General features: G+C 37.7%; 1 protein-coding gene across 2 annotated transcripts in view; it reads right to left on the reverse strand.

Annotated features, from left to right (window-relative positions):
- Positions 1–13,923, reverse strand: part of UXS1 (UDP-glucuronate decarboxylase 1) — a 63,233-nt gene that overhangs the window by 14,011 nt on the left and 35,299 nt on the right. The window contains exons 7-10 of one of the 2 annotated variants that reach the window (XM_026103196.2): positions 9,445–9,549; positions 8,230–8,289; positions 7,620–7,741; positions 59–178 (exon numbers count right to left, since the gene is read on the reverse strand). In XM_026103196.2, coding sequence (XP_025958981.1) covers positions 59–178; positions 7,620–7,741; positions 8,230–8,289; positions 9,445–9,549 — 407 coding nt within the window. The remainder of the gene's footprint in view (positions 1–58; positions 179–7,619; positions 7,742–8,229; positions 8,290–9,444; positions 9,550–13,923) is intronic. The other variant, XM_064503049.1, reaches the window with a different exon arrangement.

The raw sequence follows: 13,923 nt of genomic DNA on the forward strand, positions 1-13,923 counted from the left end.
GGGAGTATAGGTTATATAGGAAATGGACTAATCACATCACTAAGAGGTCATTACTTACAGTTAGAGGTTCTCCCTGGAGAGCTTGCAGGATAAAATTACTGACAACTCTACCATCATTCATGTGCATTCGAGGACCAAAGGTATTAAATATTCTGGCAACTCTCACTTCAACCCCTTCCTGTGGGCAAAGAGAAAGAAATGTTACTTCTTTATTAAGAATCTCTTTCTTCCTAAAAGTGCAAATTAACCTCTCCGTCACAAGGTTCCTTAAGAATCTCTCTTACAGATTTAAAAATGCATTGTTTTCTTACCATGAAAAATTCTAACCTCTCATCAACCCTACTGCAAAATACAGTGCATACAGCATGATGTTTTACACAAATTCTCACTATTTGTAATGCAAATTCTAAATCAGCACTAGCACTGCTGATGATTTTAGCACATGCATTTTCCTTTATCAAGAACTTTAACATTTTCAATAGTGCCCTTCCAGCAACAACTTCCATCTGGGGCTTATCTAGATATAGACAGACCAGATCAATTAGATTATTTTTTGCCATTTCCCAGGAAGGCAGGGGTGTGCGTACAGGAAGTGTATTAGTGGTACGTCTGTGGCTGAAGGGCGCAGCTCACACACACACTTCATTCAGGAGAGATCCTAGAAACAGTTTTCTTGGAAATAAATGTAGCTTCAAGCAGAAGAGAAACTTTCAGGAAAACTTGATTTTCTCTCTTGGGTCTCCAAGTGATTCATAAACAAATCAATCCTCAAAGGAGTTTTGTGAAAGCAGTGCTATTAGCACTCACAGATGGGATGATGAAAGGAGCAGCACTCTAACATTTTAGATGTTAACTACTGGTGACAAACAGGAATCACCAAGCAACACCACCCAGTGCTGCCACAAAATAACCTCACATCATCTTTACACTGCTGTGTTATTGTGGGTAGAGCCTAAGTTCCTGCCCCTGAGAAATGCAGCAATCACGAACATGCTCTTCATTTGCAGTTAGTTAAAAAAGCATTGTAGCGTAACATGTCAAATGTATGCTTCCAGCATCACATCCTGAAACCATTACCAATGTTGCCACTGTATCACAGAATATACTCTGATACAGTTTCCTGTTCTTTTTTTTTCCCTAGCACTCTGTCCTAAAAGGACATTAACTCCTCCAAGGAGAGACTGTACTTCACAGGGACTTTCCAGATACATTCATTAATAACAAGCACTGAAAATACGGCCCTTGCAAGCTAGGGCCCCAAGATAAAAATAACTAATTAAACTATCCTGACCAAAAAGTGACTCTGGTACCGCACAGGCTGCAGCAGCAGCCTTGCTTTCCTGTACTGGTTGGAAACAAGCAGTATGCAGCTGAATTTTCACACGTGCCTGTAAAACTAGGATCTATCTTCTCTTAAGAAACTCTTCCACAAATGAATATATTTCATTGTCAGGAACTTAACATGTGACCTAAGTGTTCCCTTTTCACTTCAGCAAAACCTCCCGGTGATCCTTTGTGCATGTTCAGTAATTCTCTACTCTTTTTTGCATTAACTGCCTACAAATACTGATGGGTACACTCCCATGCTCGGTTATTTGAACATCGACATCCTGTTAACTACGACCAACTCCTCCCCAGAAACCCCAACAGCAAAGTCAATTAATCTCCCAGATTTGTGGGCAAAATGAGAACTTTAACACAGTTTCCAATAAGGGCCCGGAATACACGCAGACAAACAACTATTCAGAGTCTGAACAATTTAATTTTAGACTTCAGTGTGATGGAGAGTCCTGCAGAGAGTAATACTCATGAATTAGTGCAACAAGAGCAGCTACGGACATAAGACAATGCCCTGACAATGGTTTTAGAGCCATAGCAGCCATCTTATAGATAAAGATAAGATGCTGACCAAATTGAGAAAGTGTCAAAACAATATACTGTTTGAATCAGAAGACAAATGCTACTATGTATATGTTGTTATTCAAATACTGGCTAAATTTACTGGGGGGTGGGGAGGGGAAGCTTAGAGTCTTCCCGACTTCTGAATTCAACTTGCCAAAAAGTGCAGCAATATCAAGAACAAAGAACTGAGTTCTCTGATGATTACTCGAGGGAAAAGTCAGAAAATGGACTTCTTACAGAACAGTAGGGAAACCAAAAAATACCCAGAGCAAAGATTATAGGAAGCATTCAAGCCTTTTTTGGGAAACTGCTGTATTTGTTTAATCCATGGCTTTGATAATCTCACTGTAAGACAATCTTCTATCCCGGTCTACAGTACAAAGTTCTTTTGCAATTGTTAACACCATAAAGCATGTAGAAACAAAACGATTTGTCAGAATATGTTTTTGTCCTACTGTATACTTGCCGTGTTTGCAGTAGGAAGGTCCAAAAAGGTAGGTATATCAACCCAAGTTAGATAATCTAGTAAAGAAATCCTCCACTTTACAGAAAGATTCCTACTACTAATGACACGAAATGATAGGTTGCATTTTTATGATATTGCCTTAGATACTACAAGGTTCTGCTTCTCCCCCTTCCTTTCAGCTCACTCCCTCTAACTGGATATTGACTACACTTAACTTTGGAAGACAATATTCCACTCCCACATTTTACAGTGCCAAACACAATGATACCGTGGTTCAGGTGTAAAGCTCCTACACAGCAAATAAAATTACAGACAGCTCTGACAGTTCATCAGAAAATGTGTAAATCCATGAATCCAACAGTATGGAGCAGAAATACTGGGAGGTTTTAGAAAACAACAGCCTGACAGAGAAGTATGGCAGGACCGCATGAGAGAAACTAGAACCAACCAGTTTCAAAAGTTTGGTGGTATCTGAATGCCAAACTATTGCAGTTTGCAGGACTTGGCTTTACTGAACTATGGGGAAGTTGTGATTTTTATCTGACATTTCTCTTTTCCAAAGTAAAAAAGCCTATTTGTGAGCCATGCAGTTACTACTGTTGAAACTAGCATCACCTGCTCTCTCAGCAAAGTGAAGCCAGTTCATTAAAAAGATAAAAACATGACTAACAAACAGTGCTTGATCTTTTCAATGAAACCACTGCATTTATTGAGAATATTGATACAACTGTGAGTGTCTGACCTTTCAAACTTCGCAGAGGAAAGGAATTGTGTCCAATTCTCTTTTCTTTCTGAATTTCATTGACCTGGCATACAACTACTCAGGTAACACTGAACGCTACCTGTGGTGATGACACCTGCAGCTTAAGGGCTGTCAATGCCCTCTCGCAGTCAGCAGTGAGAATATGTTAGCATTTTAGACTCTCCTTTCCAGTCTTCACCTCAGACCTGCTAATCCTGGATGTGAAACTTTTGCATGGCTTCTAAAAAGCTAAAGAGATCCATGATATTTTAACATTCCTACTCAGTTTTGGCCTGATACGTACTCAGCAGTAATCGTCATCTCTGGCACTAAAGGACTGTTCTCTGAGCTTTTGACTACTGCCCTGACGAGACACAATGCTTTCTCTTTTTCTCCTCCTATGCTGTCAGAAGCACAAGTACTTCAGTTCCATTCTTCCACAAAGAGAATGAAGTCTGCATCGTCTTAAGCAATCTGCTAGCAAACTTCATACGACAATACCAAAATAAAATTGCTGAATGCTTAAATAAATCTATATTGACTATCAAGCGGAGGAAACAGCTAGCAATAACTAGAGAATGCAGGATAAACTCCCAGGAGACATTTCGGAGCAAGCTGCTTTATTCCAACATAACTATGTATTTTCTATCTAATTACTTAATAACTACCTGGCTATTCACTATTCAATACCTTTGCAGTTGTAATTCAATCAGTTTTCATTATCCCTACAGTTTGCATCAAGGCTTTTTATGATTATTGAAACCAATCTGTGAATTAAAGATTAGAGAAAAAAGCGCAACTCATAATATAAAACAAAAAATTACCCTAGGGTTGCAATTGCATTGTACTTTCAAATTTAACAGCTTTCGACATTGGTTTGTATGTGTTATCCTCTCACATGAACGCAATAAACTTCACCTCTAACATGCCCTTCTCTCTTTTTTTCTGTTAGCTAGTAAGTTTTCTGGCACAAGGAGTCTTTTCAGTCCTGATCTTGAAATATTCTATAAGGAAAAGTGTAACTCATGTCTACTTAAAGATGGTAACACTTAGTATTTGTCAATTCACTTCTGTATGCTTAAAAAGGCAATCTGGAAACTATCACATCATATCATGTACAACTAAGTCCACTTGCTACCACTTAAGCTTGCAAAGCCACATGAAGTTGGTATGAAAAAGTCACACCTATTTGAAAATAAATAAATGGAAGGAGATTAAAGTTTCCCTGCAGCATTCCACGGTGATCTGAAGTGTTGCTTCAGGTGTGGGGAATTTCTTAACAGATAAATGGTGAAAGAGGAGAAATTAAATCTAGTTCACAGAACACCTTTAATACACTAAGCATTTAAAAAGGTGTGCGTTTCCACTTACAACATGCCTAAGCAAACATACCAGATTCCTGCCATGAAGGTAGTGTCAGATTCTGACTAGTATTTAAACTAAGCCACAGAGCTGGAATGTACATAGAGACTCCCAGGTAGCTCCATCATTTCAATCACATTTTTTGAAAAAAGCTAAATGCACATGGTATGGCAATTTCCAAACAAAGCACAAAATGACAACGCAATACTATGTGCTGAACCTCCACCCTCACCACGGGCACTTTTTTTCCACCTATGTGTCCACAAGATCTTATTTGCTGTTCAGAGCTGCTCATTTTGCCGCTCATTTTGGAAAATTCTAGTTTCACCTTATCTGGTAAACTAGAACGTTAAGTTACTTTTGTGGAGAAGCAAAATTACTAGCTGGGCAACCATATCACATTTGCAAGTACACACCACAGATGAAATCTGCACAAAAAAAAGCACAGGAAGGACTAAGAAGGATAGGCAGAATAGTGGCAAAGACAGAAGTGCAGATTGAAAAAAGCATACAGATAGATAAGCTGTTGTTTTTAGCAATAAACAAAGCATTTCAAAGCTAAGCCTTGCACCTTGCTGGGGCAATACAGTGAACTGCAAAAGGCTTTCCAGGAGGGAGTGCTAGTAAGCACTGAGCAAGAGATCACGAAAAGGGTACTGAAGTCTAAAACAGGGAATGCAGCTTAGTTGTCAAATGAACAGAGCAAGGAACTAGAGCTCCCGCTGACTTCAGAAGAGTTCAAGCAGCAGGGAGGGTAACCCCACCTAGACTTATTCTACTCAATTGTATGTGACTGACAGAAGCACTGAGCAGCACAGCTGACCAATATTCCCACACTAATTTAAGGAGGGAGAGCTGCTCCCAAAAGCTTTTAGCAAATACACTCTCAAATCACACAGTCAGGTGCTTCACACAAGATGAGATGGGCTTGTATATATGCTTTGAAATTGTGAACCTTGCAATTCTCCAGCAAATATTCCATATAACCCAGCAATTCGCCTCTCCTTTTAAGAAAATGCTACTACTGCCCCTGGACTCCTTGAAGAGAAAGTACTGCTGATGACAAGCCTGCTGGGCTTGTCAAAGGAAGGCTGTTGCAAACAGGAGACCAAAGTCAAGCAATGTTTAATTCATAGGGTCAAAATAGTGAAAGAGCAACCTTGCCAGCAGAAGGGAGAGCACTGAAAAGGTCTTAGTCAGGACACTATTGAGAAACTGCAACAACTGTGTACACAGAATCAGCTCTGAATATAATCAAGAATTGTTCTGACTCTAAACAGCCCATCTGGAAGCATAATTTGGAAGTATATTTCTATTTTATGTTTTTGAAAGTATGACTAGTTATCTAAGATATCTAAGAATGTGCATGATGATGGAAAACTTTGGAAGAAATCACCAAAAAACCCCAGAAATAAGTTTGCTTGTTTCTTCTTTTTACTGAAGTTTAGAAGATTCTGGAAATATTTGAGTCTGAAATCCTGCACATTCAGTTCTTTTGGGCTAGGTCACTCCTGTCAAAAAGTGCTCTTAAAGCACAACATCCATTTTCAGAGTAGAAGTCAGATACTAGCTAGCAACACTAGCAAAAGCTAATGTTTCCTCCCCTTATAACAGTATAACATCCGAACTGTGAAAAAACTCGACAGTGTTTCAGAATATATAAGGATGCAGGACAAGCTTGGGCAGACTTCACTGGTCTGTAATAAAGCACAGGAAGGATCTCACAGGGCTGTCCTTAGGCAGAGTTCGTTTACATCACAAGTTTTTATTCAATGCATGTGTGCCCCAAAGTTCCATTTTACAAGCCTTTACTATTTTTTGTAAATCCTGCCTAAGACTTATGGGATAGTATTATGACTCGTCCCAGGGCCTTAAGACACAGCCTACAATTTCCAAAATGACCTACAATCTTCCCCTAAAAGGACAGTGCGGTGTGCACCACAGACTCACAGAAAATTCAACGCTCTACAGCACAAGGATTTCTCATAAAAACTGTAATACTTAACAGCGAACAAATTTCCAAACCTAGGAGGAATGCTATGCTACAACAGCCTGAACTCTTGTTCAGTAGTATCACCATATTATACCTTCAATGATTTAAAGCAGAGCAAAGGAGATATGAATGTTGAGATTTTTCTTCTCTATCTCACAGTAGAGATAGATTAAAATTACTACATCCACTGTGTTAAAATACCTCCCCCCAAATTCTTACCAATTATATTTACTTTTGTTTTCAAGGTTTTAAAAAGTATTTAATATTTTATCATTTAAAGGTTTAAAACTCTGTAGAATATACTACATTTGATGGTGTTTGCAGCCTTAATATACAAGGGTGAAATCCGAGAAATGGTGATATGGTTTTCTTTAATGTGTCACATTTTCCAGTAGAATAGTCCCCCAGACTGAGCAGCAATTAAATAAGAAAAGATTCACACGCAGGTAAAAAGTCAATGCTGAGTTAATTAACGATAAGTTTCTCCTTGTTGATTATCAAATCCAGGGACGATGGCATGCATCATTTCATAAATATATTTTCAAAATGCATTTTTATCCTCACATTAATGTATTTGTCTGGAAAAAAAAAGTCTACAAGTGAGTATTCATATCTTTCACTAAAGGCTATATTTATACTTAAATAATTTGAAGACATTCTGAAGTGATTTAAAGTAGTCTGCTCTTATATGAATACTCATTAAAGAACTTCTTCACTTTTACCCATATATTTGGATTTCAAGTACATTCATTAAACATTCATTAAACATTCCACTTTTATCAGTAATGGCCCAATTCAGCAAAGCACTTAAGCACAAGACCAACTTTAAGCAACTCTTATCTGGCTCCCAAATTAGTAAGGTCATTTCAGTTTAATTCATCTAAAAACTATTTATGATACTGAAAGACATAACAAGTCTAATGAGATGATTAAAGCACATTTTCTTGGAGAATGCTACTCAACTGAAATATCACAACAGATGGGAGCAATAAAACTTCCCCATTAAAGAAAACAGATTTTGCAATTACAGTATAAACGCTCCTATTCAAGATGTTCTTTCTCTCTTATATTCCCAAATACATGTAACACTCCAGTTTTGCTGTATATTTGGCCTTCACAGTTACAGAAAAATCACTCTGATACAACTTTAATACCTGCTTCATGTACGCATAGCACATGGTCTCTGCAACCCGCTTTCCTTCATCATAGCAGGCTCTGGGGCCTATTGGATTCACATGGCCCCAGTAATCCTCATTTTGAGGGTGAACTTCAGGATCTGTGGAGAAAAACAAAACTTAAATGATCTTAAATGATCAACAGAAAAGGTGACTATGTAATGAATCTTTCAGTAGATCACTACTGTTATGTAGTTGAACAACTCTCTGGCCTATGTATTTAAAAAATATTACATTTCAACACCACTCACTGAAAGATTATTCACTGTAACCATAATACTTCATTCTTGATTCAAATCAGAGTTCAACATTCAAAATTCCCCCAAAAGCCTTTACGAAAAAGTTATAAAGCAAGATGTAGGAACATTACAGACAACGGTCAGAGCCTGTTTCCACCGCTCTGACAAAAGACTTCAAGCAAGTACTAGTGTCCACATTTTAAACTGTGAGAAGTAGACTTGATGAAGAAATCAAGGTAAGACAGTGATGAAAATATATCATCTTCACACTATCATCCATCAGAGGGTTTGTAAACACCCTTCGGTTAGTAATACCTCAAGAGTTCTAACAATGCTTTTAACTTTCTTACCTCCATATACCTCCGATGTAGAGGCCAGTAGCAGCCGTGCTCCAACACGTTTCGCTAACCCTAGATTTTGGAAAATAAGGTGAAAAAGAACATAATTTGATCAAGTGAAAGAATCTTTCAGCTGTGTTTGCTGCTTTACTCTGATCATGGTTAAACATGCTTTTAAAGGGAACTCATTTTACCCCACTAGTTAAATCTAGCTGCAAATCACATTTGTTGCTCCCAGTTTCAAGCAGTAGAACGGCACACACCGTGTGTGATGTGTTTGCTTCTGGGACTAGAAGTTACACTGAACCAATATCCAGAACTTAATATGTTATGCTCTAAATAAAGACCAAGCAAGCATAAAACATTCCTGTTACAGAATCAGGATCTTGAAGCAACACACAATGTCATGATCACCAAAATCAGAAAGATGACTACTTAAAAAAAAAAAAAAAAAAGAAAAGAAAAAAGAGAGAGAGAAGATACAGAATAACTTATTACAAGACAAAACCTAATATTTTTCCTCATTTATAATTATTGCCCCTTTTAAACAGCCTGGATAATCTACCCAGCACTTGGGATTACTCTGCACTGCATTCCAGTAACTTTGTGACTTTAAAGTTAGCATATCCAAGCAAACAAAACTCTTTTCTAGGCTGTGCAACTGTCTGGTAGCATAGTAACTTCTAAATCACTTAATTCTTTGAATTGTACCCAAAAGCATATATCTTATATGAGAAACTCAGAAGCAGGAAGATCCAAAAGGTTTTTTGCCTCATAACAACTTCTGTGGTTACAGATGCCCAGTTCAAGTTGCAGCACATGTCAAATAGATTAAAGGTGTGAATAAAAAGTAGTAAAGGCTCTCTTTACAGGCCCATTCCTCAACAGCATCAAAACCAAAGCCAAAAGCCAAAGCTAAGAATTTTGCCTCGTAATTATCTACTATGAAGCTAGACATTAAATGTCCTTGCAGCATTTGCTAGCCAAGACGTGCACAAGAGGGAGTAGTGTTGTTAATGTTCAATCTTGCTGTTAATGTTAAATCTTCAAAGAGGGAAAAAACGCTATTTTTCTTAAAGAATCTTTTATCTATCTATTTATATTTTCACACACACACACACACACACACACACACACACACGACTCGGCTGCCCTCCCTGCCAAACTCTGTCTAGGTGATATTAGGCCTAACAACGTTAAAGAAGAAGAAAAAAGACTTCAACTCACCCAGCATGTTTAATGTCCCAATAGTGTTGGTTTTTAATGTTTTTATAGGATTATACATGTAGTTTGGAGGAGAAGCAGGAGATGCTAGATGATAGATCTGGTCCACTACAGAGTTGGGGGGGGGGGGGGGGGGAAGAAAAAAAGCACCATTATTTTCCTGTGTAAATTAAACACACACATGTGTATTCTCACGTTAAATGAGAAAGCCTCAGAGAGTCAAGAAACAAGTATTTATTTTTGCCTGTCCTAATACTGGAACCCAGCACTTACTATACTCCTACCTAGAGATGACATATATGAAAACCTATTGTAACCAACGGCAAATCTTAATTTGCAGTAAAACAAAAACTAAAGTTTAATGTATAACAACATTGTTGAGACATTGTTGAGATTTGGGGTGCTGAGATTTTTCCACTTGCAAAAATTTTACTTATGAGTACTTCAGAGCCCATGCTAGAAGCTGCAGAAGGACACGCAATATTTTATTCCCCTCATGTCTGTTAAGTGACTACCAGCCTTCAGAGTACTTTTCTCAAGTAGAATCCCAAGAAAAAAGGCAGATAAATTTTCCCAGACGAGGAGGAACCTTTCAGAAAAATAAATAGTACATTTTTATTTGTAAGCCACTTGTCAGTGAAGTATCAATGGCACTGGTATAACATTTATATTTCAATAGGTATGTCTTGAGGACATGCCCAGATACAGGCATTTAACTTTTGTCCTTGTTCCACTGTCTATTGCCTTTGTTCCACTGGTGTTCTATATTGTACTTTGGATAACACAGCATTTCAGCTTTCTTCAAAAAATGCAATCCTCAATATAAAGATTTTTTCCCCCTCTGAGTTATGAAATGCATTTCATGAACAAACTAGAACAGCACCCTACAATCGATAAAGGTATACTGATGCCTAAGCTAACTTAAAGTACGCTAACCTGAACCCACTGCACAGGTAGCATGAGGCCTCCATTCTTAACTAGTTTACCTTGCTGCATTTTTGTCATCACAGCATAGGCACGCCCAAAGATTCAAAACATCTATAGAAAATACATATTTCATGTAACAGCAAAGTAGAGCCTGGTGTAACAAAGTTAAATGGGTACATCATGTGTCATGAGTATAGACGATCAGAAACTAGCAGTCTTAATTTAACAACCATTCTAGTACAAGAGAGCAGACAGAGAAGAGATAGTCAAGGCTGTACCAGATTTTAAATTCAAAGGCCAGGCATATCATCAATCAGGACATCTTTCTCTCTCCCTTTTTCTACTTTCATTTGCTGTTATCTTAAGCTATATGAATCCTGCTTTGCTCTCTGTTCATTCAATTGTCAAGCATTTCTATCAAGGAAGACATGTATAGATTTCCTAAATAGAATCTGATACAAAGAAACAAGCATGACTTCGCTCAACTTTGGTTTTCTAATAGGCAAGTTGGTATCTTCACTTCAGAACTTCAGTGAGAACAGCTCGCCCCAGTAAATTTAAGGAACTTAAAAAACCCTCAGCAAGCTGTGCAGCACATCACAATCAAGTCTTAAACATGAAACCTGAAAGAGCCCCAAGATACTTGTTAATACCAGTAACAGTCAAAGTCATAGGCCAATCCTAGCCTAACCCTAACCAGCTTCAGCATAACAGGGTTGCTAATTTCACTGCATGAGACAAGAATGCAAGGATTTGAGCTACTACATGGAAAAAGCTTTTTTAAAAAACTATAATAGAAATCAATAAAATAACAAAAACTGGACATATTCTTACAAGTAGTGTCAGAATTTTAACAAACTTCAACCCTTAAGCCTTTCTTACAACTCCTAGAAATATGTCTTTCTGTCTTGTATGTAATATCACCATAGTTAGTCAGTACAACTTAAACGAGAGACATGGATAAGCCAACCTCCCAAAAAACTAAACAAAATGTGATCAATTGAGACACAGCAAGCTATACTGAAGAAAGAAAAAGAACAAATCCTCCACCAATGTCATCCAAAAGAAGGAATCAAAACATTATGTGAAAATTAGAATCAGGGTGAAAGGATGGAAAAAAGGGAAAAATCATTCCTTTTTTATGCTGCAAAAGGAAAATTTGCATTTTTAAGAAGAGCTGGCACTGAAATCCTAAGGAACTTGGAAAAGTCAAAGCTAGCTGTTATTCTGATAGAAGACAGTGTTGTGCAAGGCGTGCTAAAATGCTGTCTTGCCCTGGAACAGAACACTACTTGTTTGGTGATACACTCAAAACAATAAATATTTTTAAGTATCTTCCCAGGTGTTTTATAATTAACAAGTAATAGGAAATGACACCAATACAAAACATAATGCCATTCTTGGACAACAAATTGATTATCAGCAGCCCTCTGTTGGGTTCAACTTTCACAGTATCTGTGAAATAATGAACTTTGTTCTCCATTTTTACACTAAACATTCTGCCAAAAATGTGATAGAAGCATCCTTGATTTTCAAATAAAAGGCCCAAATCTTTCCAAATTTTCCTTTTTCCCATTTAAATCTAATTACACTTGCTTACAGCACAGGCTGCATATAAGGTACAACTAATAGGAAAAATAATCAAATATTAAGTTTCCACCTGCTCTCAACTAGCTGAGACAACACTGAAATGTTAGAGTAATATGTTTTCTGTTAAAGACTTCTCCTATTCCCTGATTTCCCAGTTTCATTTGACAAAGCAAGCACACATCCTTACCTCTCCCTAACATCAAGACAGAACGGTTAGTGTGACTGTACATATGTAGCTTGTTTTATCCATGTCAGATGCATTTACTACTTTTCAACAATTCTTTAAGCAACCAAAAATTTTAAAGTAGATAAAAGCATCCAAAACACAAGTGCATCTTTCATATTAAAACACCATACCCCCTTTAAGACAATCATGTTCTGTAGCAAAATAAAAAAAAAAATGGCAAAGTTCGCAATGTGTGGTATTTAATCTACCTTCTCTCCAAATCTTTGTGAAGTGTGTTTGCACATATATTCACATTTCTCTGGATTGACTGATATTTTTAAATCCACTGGGTATGTTCACACTTCCTCTGACTGCAGTGGCTCATCTGTAGGAGGCATGTCAAGTTCAAAAGACCAGTTAAACTTCACCCCACACTACATCTTCATATGATTTGTGACACTGAGTTATTAACATATCCACCTTAATTTCATGCCTCCCATGATACCTACAAGACTATGACTACACAGCTAAATAGCTGAAAACATCCTCCTTTCATCTCCTCTACTTTTACCTGATTCATCCTTCATGTCTTCTGTTTCACCCAATCTTTCTCTGCTTCCCAATACTGACAGCCTTTTGCAGATAAATACATGACTGTGACCTCCAGCAACAACTTTTTACACAATGACAGGCTGACCCACATTCATTCCCCTTTTCTCCACACTGGCTGAGTGCAAAGACCAGTCACAATTGGGATTATCTCTCATTTCCACATCAGCAGAAAGTGTCCGCAGGTCCAACTACAGTACCAAAGCTACATGACTAAATCTCTATCAGCCACCCCAAATATTAAAGAAGGGGGAAAAATTGCTCTAACACAACACAAGAAATCCTGAAAAATAATGAATGTTTCCGTGATAGAAAAGGGCCAGGTAAGAAGGTTTACATTTTCAGGTTTAAATGTTATTCACTACTTAAATTCAAAATATCAACAGTCACCAACATACAGAGAAATTATTTCAAGTCAAATTTTATCAGGCAGAAGAATTAACTGTCAGCATAAACACACAGTCAGCTTTAAGATGATCTACATGACTCCATCACCCATAAGCCTTACCATCTTGACAGAGTAATGACATTTGATAGTTTGTATTCTCAAGCAGGTGCCACAAAACATATCCAGTTCTTACATATTGCCATGATTTCTTTGGTTTTCAAATAGGTCTCTATAGCAGAAAGGACCAGCAGCCTACAAGATTTCAAAACAGCCCAGAGAGCTAGAGGGATGAAATTTAAGCAGATGTTTCACACTGGTGAGGACCTGTTCTTGCATAAAAAATGCAGAAAAATGTGATGTGATGGAGCAGATTGCTCTGCTATTTGCTATCATGTCAACATAAATTAAGCATTTCCATGCAGTATCAAATCCAGTGCAGTATCAGAGAGCTTTTCACAGTATGCAACCTGTATTAACTTAACTAAAACAATATCCAAAGAGGGTCTGAGACAGTGAGTGCTGCAGGAAGCAAGCTCCCAGTTCAGCCTTGATTCAAAGTACTGCCAACACTCCCAAAGAACTCAGTTGTGTCAGCATTCTGTCTGCCACATTATTCCATGAATATAAATGAAACTTATGAAAATTTCAAGATATGTCTTTGCATGAAAGCATCCTTTCATCGCAGCACAGTGCTGTCATGATACCAAACAAAACAGGTAGATTGAAAGTTGACCAAAGAAATGCTCAGGGAATGCATTTACTGCTGCTCATGGGCAGCATACACACTGCTTCAAGCAAGGTG

The sequence above is a fragment of the Dromaius novaehollandiae genome, chromosome 1, assembly GCF_036370855.1.
Source record: "Dromaius novaehollandiae isolate bDroNov1 chromosome 1, bDroNov1.hap1, whole genome shotgun sequence".
Taxonomy (NCBI): Eukaryota; Metazoa; Chordata; class Aves; order Casuariiformes; family Dromaiidae; genus Dromaius; species Dromaius novaehollandiae.